Source organism: Peromyscus maniculatus, chromosome 14 (genome assembly GCF_049852395.1).
Source record: "Peromyscus maniculatus bairdii isolate BWxNUB_F1_BW_parent chromosome 14, HU_Pman_BW_mat_3.1, whole genome shotgun sequence".
NCBI lineage: Eukaryota > Metazoa > Chordata > Mammalia > Rodentia > Cricetidae > Peromyscus > Peromyscus maniculatus.
In genome coordinates, this window is record NC_134865.1 from 80,455,534 (window position 1) to 80,471,487 (window position 15,954).

A 15,954-nucleotide genomic window follows, 5' to 3' on the forward strand; every position below is an offset into this window, starting at 1 on the left:
AGAGACACCTGTTCCTGGAACACAGGGCCACTCCCAGGCATGGGGCAAGGGCTGAAGCGCACCCTCCTTCCCTGGCTGCCTCTGTGGTGCTGTCATTGGCCACGCCTCGTACCACAAGCTCAGGATGTAGTGGGAGCTGTGCGGCTAGGCCCACTCTTGTCCCTGACTGCAAAGGGACCCTCCCAGCATACTGCTGCCACCTGCTCTGGACACCAGGACCCACTATGGTCCAGCCCCTCAGGACCAGGCCACTAACCAAAGCTGCCTCTCTAGACACAGCTGTGCCATCACATCAGTATTTATGACCCACTCCCAGTTCACATAACACACAAAGACACTGCCCAGTCAGTTCCATGTAGGATGCGGGGAGATGAGCTAGCCTGACCCGGACCTGTCCAAGGATGTGGATCCTACACTGCCAGCCTGACCCTGAACAAGCCCAGGAGGGTTTCACGGGTCAAAGGGCCTAAAGTAGAGCTGTCCTGTGGCCTGGAGGGACCTTCTGCAGTCCATATCTATAGACTCTCCATGGTGGCAGAGGCCTCAGGGACACACCCTTCTAGACACAGTCATGGGGCTGACCTTCACCCACCTGGATTTAGGCCTCATTCTCTGAAAGCTCAGGTTCAGGCCAAGACTCCATCCTGCCCAAAAGAAGGACAACACATTGACTATAAAGACAAATGTTAGATTTAATCTAGGGCACAAGAACAGAGAAACCAGCTCCGTGGGACCACAGACACCGAGTATCCTAGTCAGAGGGAAGGCCCAGAGAGATTAGGTAAGCCTGGTTCCTCCAACCACAGCCTGCATCCCCTGTCGCTGGGCCCAGCAGGGCCAGAGGCAGCCTAGACTGCAGGAGCTGATGTAGCCAGATGTTCTGTGGCCCTGGCCCGCGGAAGTGGGGGCAAGAGGCGTGGAGCTGCCCACTCGGGACTGCTGGCCGGCAGGGCTCACAGGCGGTCCTCTGCCAGCTTATACTTGCGCTTAACCCTGGAGTAGGGCCCCAGAGAGTCCTCAAATACAAAGTCCCAAAGCACCTTCACCCAGGAGTGGTGCTGCGGCAGGTGGTCGTAGTATTCGGGGGCAATCTTCCGCACCTGTGGAGAGGGGTTGGGGTCAAGGCTGCACCTTGGCTGGTACTCTAGCACACATACTGTGAGTGCACACGCGCGCGCGCGCACGTGCGCACGCACACACACACACACACACACACACACACACACACACACACACACACACACACCAGCTGCAGGTGAAGGAGGCCCCAACAGGGAAGGCATCACAGCCTGAGTGCCCCACCTCAGAACCCACCAACGTTCTAATCCAAAAGGTCAAGGTGGGTCCATCATGGTCCTGCAGAGTTCTGAGGCCTGCACCTGCCGACCTTGAATAGCACCCTCACTCCTCACCCCAGCGTCCTGTGCTCTGCCAGGCTGTGGGTTTCGGCTTTTGCAGCTTCCTCACCTAACACGTGTGTCCACACCCAGCCTTTACCCTGACCTGATGTGCAGTGTCTACCCCTCCCCCAGGGAGTGTTCTGGCCACAGCCCCTGTAACCAGAACACCACGTTGCTGCGGAGATCATCCTCCCACCTCCCCAGGGAAGGCACTGCTCCACATCTGAAATGGGTCCAGCAGGCAGCCTCCTCTCCAGCCCACAGCAGGTGCTCTGTGAAGACTGCCTCTGCCTGTCCGAGGCGGCCTCCGTGGACTCAAGCGTGGCCTCTGAAACATGCTATCCCTTTTAACCTCTGCCTCCTTCTCAAATGTACACACACACACACACACACACACACACACACACACACACACACACCTGGGCACCCAAGAAGGACATACAAACATACTCAGGAATGAGAACCCTCCCCCACTGCTGCCCCTTGCCACACCTATGTAACAGCCATTGGCATTCAAGGCCTCCGGTTCCTCTATCTGAACCTTCACACCTCCACCCCAGCCTCCCCCCCCCCCCATAGCTATAACCAGTCCCCATAGGTTGTAAGGACAAGACTACACTTCCGCTATCTGGCCAGCTCCAAGCTGGGAGCGGGGTGCCCGTACTGTTACCAGGCTGGGACAGGAAGTGAGCAGCAGTAGGCGGGAGACAGAAAGCAGAGTGCTTCCCATGGTGTCCACTGATACAGAAAAGGAAGCCCAAGTACGGCCCAAGTACTGGAGCAGGGACGCAGGATGGGCAGGTCCCATCAGCAGGGTTCCAGCAGCTGTACGTACGTTAACCTAAGCTGCTGATCTGCATCTGCCTTGAGACACTGTCTTATCTGGATCTGCCTCCTCTATCTCCAGGCAAGCACTCCAAAAGTGAGTAGCCATCCCCTTAGCAACCCACAAAGAAAAGTCAGCCTGGGAATGGCAGAGTCTTTCTCTACCCTCCTCATTCCTCCCTTGCCCGCTGAGCCTAGGCTGAGCACTTACCAGTGGCAGGTAGCAGCCGGGGATGCTGGGGAAGTCATGGTGCTCCATGTGGTAGCCCACATTGAAGGTGATCCAGTTGAGAGGCCCATAGTAGGAGTAAGTCTCATGGCCCTTCGTGAACATATAATGCTCAGCCACAAAATGGCCAGAGATAGGGTGTAGGCCCAGGCCCAGGAAGGAGCTGGCTAGCAGGTAGACTATGGGTTTGATCCCCCAGAGGGCAAAAATGGTCATGTCGACTGCCAGCTGCACCAGGGTATTGAGCATCTCCATACGGGTCACCGCCTTGGGGTTCACACAGAGGGGCCGTAACGAGTAGAAGAAAGGTTGGAGCACCAGCCAGAGCAGCTTGCGGGCCGGCGTACAGAAGAACCAGCCTTCAAAGTTCGAGGGAATGTCCACATCCAGCCCGTCGCCACCCAGGTAACGATGGTGGTCCACGTGGTACTTTTTGAAGGATGTGGCATAGGGTACGCCAATGGGCAGATTAGCGAAGACGGCAAACCAGCGGTTGCGGGAGGCAAAGTTTGTGCCAAAGGCAGTATTGTGTGAGATGTCATGGATGGCCAGTGTCAGCGAGTGGTTGATGCAGCCACCGAAGGCATAAGCCCAGAACAGCAGCCATCGCCAAGAGAGCCCCCGCACCAGCCAGGAGGCCAGCAACTGCACCAGCACCATTCCCAGCACTGTCCATTTGATGTGGGGGTCTGGCCTCATCAGGGCCTTGATGGCTGGGTACTTGGCTACAGGGAAGACAAGAATGACGAGTGACTTGGCATTTGTTGAGTCTCATCCTGTCGTCCCCCACCTTCAGTCCTCAGCAGTGCCCTAAAAGTAATCAGGATTCCACCCCCCACCCTCAAGGGTCTTGGAAAGGCATGCTATCCCAATACTGTGTGTTGGAAGAGTTGCAGCCTGGACTGTGGTGTGCACAGGATCTCCTACCTCTGACCACCTTCAGGAAGAGACTGGGAGACTTCCCAGGGTGGGGGAATTTGCCACCAGCCTAAATAAAGTGCCAGTGTCACAACAGGTCACACAAAGATAATGGTATAGCTGGGCGGCAGTGACACACGCCTTTAATCCCAGCACCCGGGAGGCAGAGCCAGGCAGATCTCTGTGAGTTCGAGGCCAGCCTGGTCTACAGAGTGAGATCCAAGACAGACACCAAGACAGGGAGAAATCCTGTCATGAAAAACAAACAAACAAAAATGGTATATTGGAAACCAAAGGAGCATCAGAGCCACAAGCCTTCTGGCCCCCAGTGTTCCAGTAAACACAGGTCCATGTCATGTAAGACTAGGTACTTGGGCACAGCCAGAAAGGGATGATGTGGACTGGTCACTGGCAAACTCTCGCCACTCGGGGTGTCGAGGCACAGCTTGGGAGGCAGTCCCTAAACCAAATAAGCACTGCAGAGAGGCTAACCAAATGCCAGCTGTCACTCCAGGACAGTGAGTGAGTGTCCGTCCCTGTGTAGGTCGTGCTTTTTGTATTTTTGTTTTCTAGAAAAGGAACAAATGGTGCATGTGGAAGTTAGCCAAGCCAAGAAGGACGAGGAGGGAAGGGCAGACAGAAAGATAACACATTTAGACAAGACAGCTGTGCCTTCTAGAAACCTCTGATGAAGGAGGTGGCAGCTTCTGGTCAGACAGTAAGTGCTGCATCCAGGAAAAACTCAGGGTGACAGATACCCCCAAGGTCTGCTCTGTTGGCTCCTTGGACAAGGACAGACACCCCAGAGATGGGGCCAGCACTGTCCTGCAGATGGGGAAGCTTGGCCAGCCAGGCACGGTCTTATCCTAGGGCACCTCAGTTAAATAGCACCAGGTCCTGAGCATCAGCGCCACTCAGAGTAGACAGGGACCTCGCCTTGCCTTGCCCAGGGCTGGCCTGTAGAGAGGGTCTCCCAGGACCATAGCAGGGGCTCTGGCTTTGACTGGAACTGGCAAGACCGTGTGAACAGCAGTGATGGCTATATGGCTTGTGACTGTCATTGATGCCTCCAGCTTACACACCCAAAGTGGCAGGTTTGGGGGAGCAGTTCAGTTGCCAAGTGTAACACAAAGCCCTGGATTCATTCCCAGCACTGCATGAACAGAGTGTGTTGACACACACCTGTAATCTCAGCACTTGGGAGTAGAGGCAAGAGGATCAGAAGTCCAAGATATTTCTTGTCGACATAGTGAGTTTGAGGTAGCCTGGGCTGCATGAGACCATGTATAAATAAATAAGTGGGCAAATCATATATATGCTTTACCACAAGAGAAGAATGTTTGGCCAGACAGTGTAGGCTTATGCCTTTGATCTCAGCACTCAGGAGACAGAGGCAGGCAGATCTCTGAGTTTGAGGCCAGCCTGGTCTACAGAGTGAGTTCCAGGACAGCCAGGGAAACACAGAGAAACCCTGTCTCAAAAATAAAGGAAAGGAAGAGAGGGGGAGAGGGGAAGAGAGAGGGAGGAGAGAGAGAGAGGAAGAGAGAGACAGACAGACAGACAGACAGAGACAGAGAGAGAGAGATTAAGAACATTTCACTGGGAGACACACATAATCATGCCTATGGTCCCAGCCACTCAGGAGCTGAGGCAGGAGGTTTCAGGAGTTCCAGGCCATTAGACAAAGCAAAACTGAAATCCCCACTGTTTAAGAATTCCAACTCCCAAATACCTCACCTGAGCAATCTGGCATGGTCCTGAGATAAGGCCTTGCTAGCTGCCTGAAAGATTTCAGGGCCAAGCTAAGGCAGGCTGCCAGGGACTGCTTGTTGAAGTTCATGGTAGCATGTGGTGTGATGAGCCTGGGCATTTTACATCAGGGTATTAAATGTTTCCCTTTCAACTCTGCCCACAGTTTCTTAATCCCTACCCCCAGGTTCCTGGGAGAGCCTGGGCACTAGGAGGCCAAGCTGCCCCCAGGCAGACTGTCTCTATTTTCAAATGGGGAAACCATTTAGCACCAGTGGTGAGCAGAATAATACAACCCCCAAAATCCCCACATGCTAACACCACACCCTTTGACCATCTAAGGTTAAAAAATGGTCAAGAAGAGGCACATGTGTCATCAAAGTCATCACAAGGCTCCCTAGTCATGCGAGAGCCAAGCTGGGAGCCAAGGGCTAAGTGAGGCCTGTGGAGAGAGGCCATCTGTCTTAGAACAGACAGGAAGTCCTATGAAGGAGGTGGGTGACTCCAGAAGCCAGGGAAGACCAGGGAACCTGCTCCCCCATGGAGCTTCCAGAAGGAACACAGCTCTGCTGATGTGGATTTCAGCCCAGTAAGACTGGGCCAGAATGCTAATGTCCAGAGCAAAGGATACTGTGAAGTGGTACACACCCAAACCTGGTGACTCCATTCAGGACCTCCTCCTCCCAGCCGTGGGACAGAGGCCAGCCAAGCATGGCCTGGCCTCTGAGGACCCTTCTGCTCCTCAGTCCAGGTAAGCCAGCATCATCCCTCTGGACCCAGCAGGGGCATGGCTCTGGGCACATAGGGCACAACCCATATGTGAAGCCACACTCTGGCCTTCCACCGGAGGGACTGATGTGCCTGCCGCTACCTGGGAGTTTTTGGGGGTAGGGGGACAGGTGCAGAGCCAGAGTTAGGACACCACTAGGGAGTGCCTCAGTGCTACAGGAAAACGGAGGGGAACCCAGGACCATGGAGAAGGTGGCATGTCTTCATGACAGAATAGGGACATCTGCAGGAAGACATTGTCCCCACCAGGAAAATCACATGCAAAGTGTCTGCATCTGTGCATGCCACCAGCTCACCAGTCCCCCATGGGTGGCCTCTGTGAACCTGCCTCACCCACTCAGCCTCCCTCGGGCAACAGCCAGCCTCCCTCTCTCTTACCCAGGAACCCACTAACTCCAGCTAAGGATTTTCAGGTGGCAGCTGCCCTTGCTTCCCCTTGGAAGGGAGCCAAGCATCAGCGCAAGAGGGCAGGTCCAGCCACACCTGTATCAGGTGAGCCCCAACCAGGTGAACTCCAGGGCAGCAGGGCCCAGGCCTTAGCTTAGATATAAGCAGTCACATTCGGGATACACCTGAAGACACAGCCTAGCAGCGGTGACTGTGGGCTTGTACTGGCTGGTTCTGTGTGTCAACTTGACACAAGCTAGAGTCATCAGAGGAAGGAGCCTCAGCTGAGGAAATGCCTCCATGAAATCCAGGTGTAAGGCATTTTCTCATTTAATGATCAATGTGGGAGGGCCCAGCCCATGGTGGGTGGGGCCATCCCTGGGCTGTTGGTCCTGGGTTCTGTAAGAAAGCAGGCTGAGCAACCCATGGGGAGCAAGCCAGTAAACATCACTCCTCTATGGCCTCTGCATCAGCTCCTGCCTCCAGGTTACTGCCCTGTTTGAGTTCCTGTCCTGACTTACTTCGGTGATGAACAGCAATGCTGAAGTGTAAGCCAAATAAACCCTTTCCTCCCCAACTTGCTTTTTGGTCATGGTATTTCATTGAAGCAATAAAAACCCTAAGACAAATTGGTACTAGAAGTGGGGTATTGCTGTGACAGACCTGACCATGTTTTGGGGGAGGATTATAAAAGGATTTTGGAATTTGGGGCTAAAAGAGCCATTGAGTATTAAGAGTTATGTGACATGTTCTTTAGGAGCTTGAAAGATAAGAATGTTAAGAGCCACGCAGAAGATGGAGACCTGACTTGTGAAGTTTCAGAGGGAAGTTGAAAGACTCTATCAGGGCCACTTGTTATTCTGAGTTAAGATCCTGTGTTTCTGGTTAGCTGAAGTTGAAGAATCAGCTGTGATTAACGAGATACCAGAACTATTAAAGAAAAATTTTGCTTTGCTAGAACTCTTGATGCTGGTTGGCTGGAGCTAAGAAATTATCAGTGATTAAGAAGAGACCAGGATCACTGAGGTGAAATCTTCTGGGAAGTGATTCCTGGAAGCACAGAGAAGCTGTGTTCTGCCATGGAATAATCCTCTTGTAGACTGTGAAGATTTGTCACTGTGATTGGTTTAATAAAGAAGCTAACTGGTCAATAGCTGAACCGGATAAGGTTAAACAGGAGAACCAAACTCAGAATGCTGGGAAGTAGAAGAGCGGCATCAGGAGTCACCAGCCAGACTCAGGGGGAGCAGGAGATGAACATGGCATGTTAATAAAGGTACTGCCATGTGGCAAAGCATAAATAGAAATATGGATTAACTTAAAATGTAAGAGCTAGTTAGTAATAAGCCTGAGCTATTGGCCAAGCATTTATAATTACCAAGCATTTATAATTAACATAAAACTCTGTGTGGTAACTTGGGAAGCAGCTGCCAGGTATTTGGGAACTGGCAGGTGGGAGAGAAATATCCAGTTACAGTGTTCCAGAGGTGGCCAAGGTTGTACCTCATGCTGGCAGCCAGACTTAGTAATATGTAAGAGCCATCCAGGTGGTACTGGTTTTGAAGGCATGAAGGGGTCATGGAGAGCAGCTGAAACTTGGCACTGTGAGAGGCAAAAAAAAAAAAAAAAAAAAAAGGCCATTGGTGAAGGTGCAGCCTCAGTGGCAGTTGAAGGTCCAGGACTGAAGGGGTCATGCAGAGGAGTTGAGGCTTGGCACTGTGAAGAGAGCCTATGAGAGGCTATTGGTGAAAGTGTAGCCTAGTTGCAGCCTAAGACCCCAGGGTTTTGGAGATGCCAGTACCATGGGAAGACCACCAAGAACAGCAGCAGCATTGAAATGGAACCTGCTGGAGTCTAGAAGACAAGCTGTGTGTGCTGTGTAGGGTGGAGCTGGGGAAGTGACCCAAGCTATTTGCAGGAGTCCAGAAGATTGTGAGTGGATCCCAGATAATTGGACATCGAGTTATTTATACTGTTGAAATTTGATTTTGCTTGGTTCAGAGTGTCATGGTGCCCTGGTTCTTCCCTTTTTAAGAAGGTATCTAATTTTTATTTTTAAAGGGGCTCACAGATGAAAGACTTGAACTTTTAAAAAAGATTGGGGCCGGGCGGTGGTGGCGCACGCCTTTAATCCCAGCACTCGGGAGGCAGAGCCAGGTGAATCTCTGTGAGTTCGAGGCCAGCCTGGACTACCAAGTGAGTTCCAGGAAAAGGCGCAAAGCTACACAGAGAAACCCTGTCTCAAAAAACCAAAATAAAAAATAAAAAATAAAAAAAATAAAAAAGATTGGACTGAAATTTTAAAGACTGATTTTAGTGTGAAATCTTGGGGGTGAGTAATAAAGGAAGAGATGTGGCTTAATAGTGTTTGTGTATCAAGTTGACAAGGGGTCCGTTGTACTGGCTGGTTCTGTGTGTCAACTTGACACAAGCTAGAGTCATCAGAGAGGAAGGAGCCTCAGCTGAGGAAATGCCTCCTTGAGATGCAGTTGTAAGGCATTTTCTCCTCTAATGATCAATGGGGGAGGGCCCAGCCCATGGTGGGTGGTGGGTTCTATAAGAAAGCAGGCTGATGGGCTGAAGAAATGGCTCAGTGGTTGAGAGCATTGGCTGCTGTTCCAGAGGTCCTGAGTTCAATTCTCAGCAGCTACATGGTAGCTCACAACCATCTATAGTGGGATCTGATGTCCTCTCCTGGCATAAAGGTGTACATGCAGATAGAGCATTCATATACATAATATAAACAAATTAATTTAAAAAAAGAAAGAAAAACAGGCTGAGCAGGCCATGTGGAACAAGCCAGTAAGCAGCTCCCTTCTGTGGCCTCTGCATCAGCTCCTGCCTCCAGAATCCTGCCCTGTTTGAGTTCCTGTCTTGACTTCCTTCAGTGATGAACAGCAATGTTGAAGTGTAAGCTAAATAAGCCCTTTCCTCCCCAACTTGCTTTTTGGTCGTGGTGTTTCAATAGAAACCTGATAAGAAACCTAAATAGAAACCTAATTAAAACAGGGCTGCTTGCTCAATGACCCTCCCCCTCCCCTCTGCCCAGGCCCTGTGCAAGAAGCTCCCATCACCACCCCAACATCTCCCAATGACTCAACTGCACCCTGGATCCTAGCTGGCCCTCCTCTGCCTCAGGTCCCCCACCGGACCTCCCATAGAGGAGAAACGCACCACATGGAAGGACAGTGTGTCCCCTCCCTAGCCCATCCTGACCACCCTAAGCTGCCTCCTGATAGACTCTGCAGCCCACACTGCTGCCGAGCCCTCCATCCAATGGGCACGCCGCTTGAGTCTCCTCTCGGTGGACACGGGCAGTATCCAGCCTCTAGCCCACTGAGCCTCTAGCCTGGATACCTTAAGCATGCCTCAAGAGTTCTCTACTCTGCTCCATGACCTGGAGGCCAGCCTTGACACCCATCTAGAAGTCCACAGCCAAGCATCCTCAGACTCAGGCCAGTGCCCCCCTCTCTCTTCTCCACCCCACTCCTGATATGCTTTCCCTGACAGCCCACAGAACTAGGAGCACATGGAGGTGGCATCTTCCCTAGGGGCCCATGGCCACCGGGTCTAAGGGGGCCTGACCTAAATGCCCTAGATTTGCCACTTACGTGTGTTAGTCACTTGCTCTTAAGGACCCAGAGCCTATGGTGACCCCATCCTCAGGACACTCCTTTTTTTTAGAAACAAGGTTTCTCTGTGTAGCTCTGGCTATCCTGGAACTTGCTCTATAGAGCAGGCTGGCCCTGAACTCACAGAGATCCACCTGCCTCTGCCTCCCGAGTGCTAGGATTAAAGGCGTGCGCCACCACCGCCACTACCACCACCCAGCCACAAGACACTCTTAACCTGTACCTCTGAGGAGGCCTTGGTTTTTCCAGAAATTCTCCTGATTTGTCAACTGTGTGGTCAGGGACAGAGTCAAGAGCTGGCAGGGGAGCAGCCGAGGGCGGCTGCCAGCTGCAGGCCGCTCCAGCGCTCTCCCTCTTGACCCATGGAGATGGTGACCCCTCGCTCTCTTTGGTCTGCAGTAGGGTCCCACCAGGGAGACCTCCCACTCTGAAACCCTCATGCCTCTCCCCTCCCAGCCTGGCATCAACACCATCCAGGACAGGATTCTCCCACCCCCTTCCCAGGGAGGTAAGTAGTGCACAAGACCAGTCTGGCTACAGGGCCATGATCTTGGCTCCTGTGTCATGGGATCCAGCAGTTCGGCTCCCCGACCCCCACCACCAAACTGCTTAGTGGGGATGATGCCCCCTAGTGACCGTAGGCAGAAGTGCTCAAACGAACATAGTCCCACCAGGTCTACCCCTCCACAGCAGACCAGCCTCTCATCCAGGCACCTGGAGCCTTCCTAGATGACTTCCTCCCAGACAACTACCTCTGACTACGAGGATATCTCCCCACTACTTTGATCTTTCCCAGCCCAGGTCTGAGCTTTGCCCTAGCTTGTTGGAGGCCTCTGGGAGACCCACACAGCACAAGACATCAACAATGGTCCAGAGAGTCTTCCTGAGTCTCACATCTACCTTACCTCCTCACCTGCCACTTGTTAGACCTGCTTTGTATCCTGGTGGTGGATACGGACACAGGTCTCTGGGGATCCCCAACTGATGAGAGAGGAGGATCCATCCTAGAATTTGGGAAAGGCGTGTGAGCTCATGCAGGGCACATAGTGTGTCCTGGCTAAGGTGCTGTGAGCGGGCCAAACAGTGTGCTGGACCCTTGTACTGAAACTTACCCACTGAAGATGCCAAGGTAGTTGGGGGTGGGAATGGCCTCAGACCCTAAGGAGTGTTCGAAGTGATAGAAGATTAGGTCATGTTACAAACTAAGGACCCCTGGAGTGTGGCCTTAAAAATAAAGGACTTGCATGACATGTTAATATACCTCCATAAGGCTGTTAAATACTAAAGAACATGGCATTAAGACAGGCCAAGTGCAGCGTCCCAGAACATGTGAGCCGTGCTAGTGAGGTATGTTGGGGGCGTGGAGACAGTGCTCCATCTGAGTGGAACTCAGGCAGCCCAAACTCAGATCTCCACGTGACCACTTAGGAAGCAGGGTGATTAAATCACAAGATGGGTCCCTTGTGATGGGATCAGTAGACAGACAATAGGCCAGAGTGCTCCCTCGCCTCTCAGCTACAGGAGGACATGATAAAAACAAGGAAGTGACCCTCACCTGGTCATGCATCTGGCACCTAGGCTGACCCTGGTTGCCTTTGGCTAGGGGTGTCCATGGTGTTTAGAGGATCTATTGCTTCTGTTTCCCCAAATCCCAGAGCCACTGGGCACCAGACACAGTTGAGCATTGAATGAGATAAGTCCAGTGCAGAGTTACACCTGGGGACAAAGGTAGAGGGTGTGGCACCCGAGAGGAGAGCGGGGGAGGGGAAGGTGAGAGGGGAAGGGTGGCGGCATGTGGGTTGACTCACAGGGCTCCTGGGCACAGGAACCAGAGTGGGAATCTTGTCCCCAGCTCTACTTCAGGAATGCACCCAGGAGCCAGCCACGATGAGAACAGTTACAGAAATTGGTAAATGCCTCAACTCGGGGCTTTCAATTCCTTCCGTGTGCACACATGCATGCGTGTGTGTGTGTGTGTGTGTGTGTGTGTGTGTGTGTGTGTGTGTGTGTGTGCATTTGTGTACATACTTGTGCATGTGTTGCCAGAATTTTCTTTGGAATATTTGAAGCTAAGACCTGAAGGATACACACTAAACCAGTTGATAAAAAGGAAAGAAAAACAAACCTAGCTGGAACTTAGGGGGCAGAAGCAGGTGAATCTCTGAGTTTGAGGCCAGCCTGGTTTCCAGAACAGCCAAAGCTACAAAGAGAAACCCTGTCTTGAAAAACCAAAAAAGAAGAAGGAGGGAGGGAGGGGGAGGAGGAGGAGGAGGAAGGAGAGGATGGAGAAGGAGAAGACGTCTAGCTGGGGATGGGAGGGTCCTGGTGTCAGCCTACCGTATACCTGGTCCTAGGTTCCATCCCTAGCACCACAAAAATAATCAGCCCAGCACAGAACAATGCTTACAAAGGCCAGGAAGTTGCCTGGGCCTTCCAGATTGGGGAGAAGGCAAAACACAGTGAAGAGCTGCAGGGTCAGTGTCTGGGTGTCTCTAATAGGCCAGGGCAGAGGCCAGAGTTCAGCATTGGAAGGTAGAACAGGGAATAACAGGGCCACTACCTCCTGCACTGCCGGGGGCCCGATCCCCACATCCCATTTTCCCATTCCCGCCTAGTGCAGCACCATACACACCTGCCCCTCAACACAACACTACCCCTGGCCACAAAACCATGGTCCTAGAACTGGGCAAAAAACACCGGGCCCCCAAGGAGACACTGGCACTGAAGGTAGCCACACAGATGGGCAGGAAGGCAGGCAGACCCTTCTCTTGTAATCTCAGACCCTGCCTGGCAGAGGAGGGGGCTACAGACTCAACCAGATCCTTGCATATCCCAGCAAGGGGCAGGCTTCCTGCCAGTCACCCTGGAGTCTGCATGTCCCTGGCTGAGTGACCAAAGCCTCGCCTTCCCCTGGCAGCTCACTCTGTGCCCTAGACTCTCTGGCGGCATTTGGGTCTTCTGATCTTCCCAAAGGCCATCGCCACCAAGAGAAGTCGCAGCCTGGCCTCTCCTAAGCAAACAATCCAACAACTGACTTTTATTTCCTGGTTTCCCTTTGTGTGTGTGTGTGTGTGTGTGTGTGTGTGTGTGTGTGTGTGTGTGTACCTTGCTTTCATATGTTTTTTAAAAAAGCAAACAAAACTACAAAGCTATTTATTTTCAATAAAACAAACCCACGCTTGTGTTCCTGGGCCTGGCTCAGTGTGTAATGGATCAGCTTCCTGCCTGCCCTGGCCTGAGATGCTACCATGGACCTTATTTTCTTAGGACTGTGCCAGGAGAACATGTTCTCATCCTAGGCGGCAATAAGGGGTGGACTTTGGTCTTACCGCAGAACACCCGGGGCCAACTCCTAGCAATGACTTCCTGGGATCTGACTGGGAGATTACGGTCTTAACCGAACACCTGTCAGGCCCAGAGCCTGATGCATCTACCAGCCAGCCAGCTGTATAGACTACAAATGGACCTGAGCAACCAGGCCTCGGTGGCCTCTGGACTATTCAGCACAGGGCAAACCGCTCCTCTCTGATTGACACTTGGCTTCTGAAAAGCCACAGAGTAATTATGTGCAGGACCCCCCCCCCCAGGCTGGGGGAAGGAGAGAGGGGGGCTTCTGCACCCCATCCTCAGTGAGTTCCCAGCCCTATCGGCAGGAGGTTGAAAATGATAAGCTTCTGTGGATACCTGTGGGGATCCTGGTCTGAATGCTTCACACATCACCTCCCGAGTCGGAACCACAACTTCTTAAGGAAGACTTTACCTTCAGCCTTCCCTCTTGCCCAAGCTGCAACTGACTCACCCTTAACTCACAAGTGACTCTTGGAATCCTGACCATGGGATCAGCCTTCCTGCCAGCCACTAAACTTCTGCTGCCGAGCCCAGAGCTTGGGCAATGGAGCTGGAGAGGCAGAGCTGAGAGAGAGCCTGCACCTGACATCAGAGCAGCCAATGGGGTGGGGTGGGGTGCTTCCTGGAGGGTTGGTCAATGCAGGAAAGACCAGAACCTAAGCAGATAAAAGAACACACATCCCAAGTCACCAGCACCAACTGGGCAGGTATCAGGAAGCCACAGTCCCCACAGCTGGGGCAGGAATGAAGCTCCCTGAAGATGACAGCTCTCTTGCTGTGCCTGGACCAGAGTGTCCCCCTCAACTCCCCATGGCCTCTGCCCTGCTCCCTTCCCCCCACCAATCTCTCTAGGAAATAAGGATGTATTCCAGGGTCCATGGTTTCTCTATTAGAGATGTGTTGCTTAGTGTGTGCAAAGCCCTGAGTTGATTCCCCAGCACCCCATAAATGCTGGGTGTGGTGGTAAGTGCCTGCAATTCCAGTACTAGGAAGGCAGAGAACAGGGGATCACAAATTCGAAGCCCACTTGTGCATCTAGGAGGGAGGGAGGACCTTGCCACATATCCTAGAGTCCCCGACACCTTGCTGGCTCTCATCCTTCAGGGAGCCTGCCTTATTCTCTCTGCTAGGCATAGCAACCACACCATTTTACAGATGGGGCGGGGACACAGGCGCCGGCGAGGGGAGGGGGGGAGGTTTACAGGTACAGTTCGTCTGGACTCCATGAGCACCTGTGGGCAGGGACACAGAGCTGCCATGTGTGTCTCTGCTCACAGGTCCTCTCTACCTAAGGCCTGACGCCGGGAGAACTCAGGAAGAGAAGCTGGAGAGCCAGGGGAGGGGCTGAGGGGGGCTCCTGATCCAGCCTTAGCACAATCAGCCCCTCAGCCAAGGCTCCTGCCCTCCTCCTGGGGCGGGAGTGCCTGCTAAGTTCACACAAGTAGGGAGGATGGCTTACTCCGACATGTAGGAGACAACCACAAGATACAAACCCACAGGACAATTTCCAGGCCCTGAGCCCCAAAAAACTGCAACTACAGCAGCCCAGGTGCACCCTGAGTTTGAAAGATGCAAAAGTCAGAGATGAAAAAAAAGAAAAAAAAACATCTTCCTCTTTCATAGTTAGGGGTAGGTCAGGAAGACATCACAAACAAAAACCCTAAGAAAAAGACCTGGCCAAAGACAACTACTAGAGACCTGGACAGCAGCCGGGATACCACCGGCGAGGAAAATGGAAGCCGACCATTGAGTAAATGTCAGGTAAACCCACGGGAAACAGCATCGCCAATCCAATGAAACAGTTTAACAGATGCTGGGGCACCCAAGTGAGCTGGGGGAAGTGAGAGTTGTGAGAGGCATCCCGGCATGGGGCATAGGGAGGCTTAGGGATGGAAGGAAGGCACTCCTGTCACGCACCCTCCACCTGTGGAGCCCGAGACACCTGCCTGTCTCGTGGAATCCGCAGGACGGGGCCCACCCAGGGAAATGATCTCGCAGAGGTCTGCTGCAGGAGAGCCGCGTTCCACCGGTAGGAACCTCGGGTCTCCGGCTTCCCGAGAGGGTGTGTCCCCCGAGCTCCAGTATTCCCCGTATTCCCGGTGGACAGGCTTGGCCGCAACGCAAGGAGGGGGGGGGGGTCTGCGCACAACAGGTGCCTATTGGTTGTGGGTGAAGAACCCGCGGCACGCGCTGATCAGCTCCTCTACTGTCCCCCCATCCCGCTGCGGCCACCACCGGGTCCCCAACTATGGTCGCACGCGCTCACCGAGCATCTCCTTGCGCCGCTGCGTGTGTGGCTGGTCGCTGTAGACCCACTCGAAGTCGCTGCGGCCCTCGCTGTTGCCCATGGTGGGGACACTGGGGCCCGAGCGCGCTCCACTGAGTTATGCTCACCTGTCGCAGGGTGCCCGCTGCTGGCGGGGACCTCAGGGCCCGGGAGGGGGCGGGGTGGAGGGCGGGACCGAGGCTTGGGTGCCTCGTGGGCGGACCTAGGGCGGGTCGCGGTGGTACCCCCCGGAACCCAAAAAGCCTGGGTTGGGAGATGCGGCCGGCAGTGCCGGCACCCTGGCAGCCCTGCAGGAGCCACTGCGGGACACCCAGAGTCCTTGACTCCCTGACCGCGTGGCGATGCCCACTGCCACTTGCAGGCTGTGCGCTCCGGTGCGCACCTGTCTCC

At 53.4% G+C, this 15,954-nt stretch overlaps 1 protein-coding gene across 1 annotated transcript; it reads right to left on the reverse strand.

Moving 5' to 3' along the window:
- Positions 1-672: 672 nt before the first annotated feature.
- Positions 673-15,701, reverse strand: Degs2 (delta 4-desaturase, sphingolipid 2). Its single transcript, XM_006971687.4, has 3 exons — positions 15,544-15,701; positions 2,437-3,179; positions 673-1,100 (listed from the first exon to the last, which is right to left on the reverse strand). Exons 1-3 carry the CDS (start codon positions 15,623-15,625, stop codon positions 954-956), a joined length of 972 nt encoding a protein of 323 aa, XP_006971749.1. The 5' UTR covers positions 15,626-15,701; the 3' UTR covers positions 673-953.
- Positions 15,702-15,954: the final 253 nt, after the last annotated feature.

Excerpts from the sequence above, each read along its gene's own strand:
- Degs2 (XM_006971687.4), bottom strand. The coding sequence starts at position 15,625 with ATGGGCAACAGCGAGGGCCGCAGCGACTTCGAGTGGGTCTACAGCGAC. Across the intron at positions 3,180-15,543 it reads GCGGCGCAAGGAGATGCTCG|CCAAGTACCCAGCCATCAAG; the intron begins GTGAGCGCGTGC and ends TCTTCCCTGTAG. Across the intron at positions 1,101-2,436 it reads CCGGCTGCTACCTGCCACTG|GTGCGGAAGATTGCCCCCGA; the intron begins GTAAGTGCTCAG and ends CCCTCTCCACAG.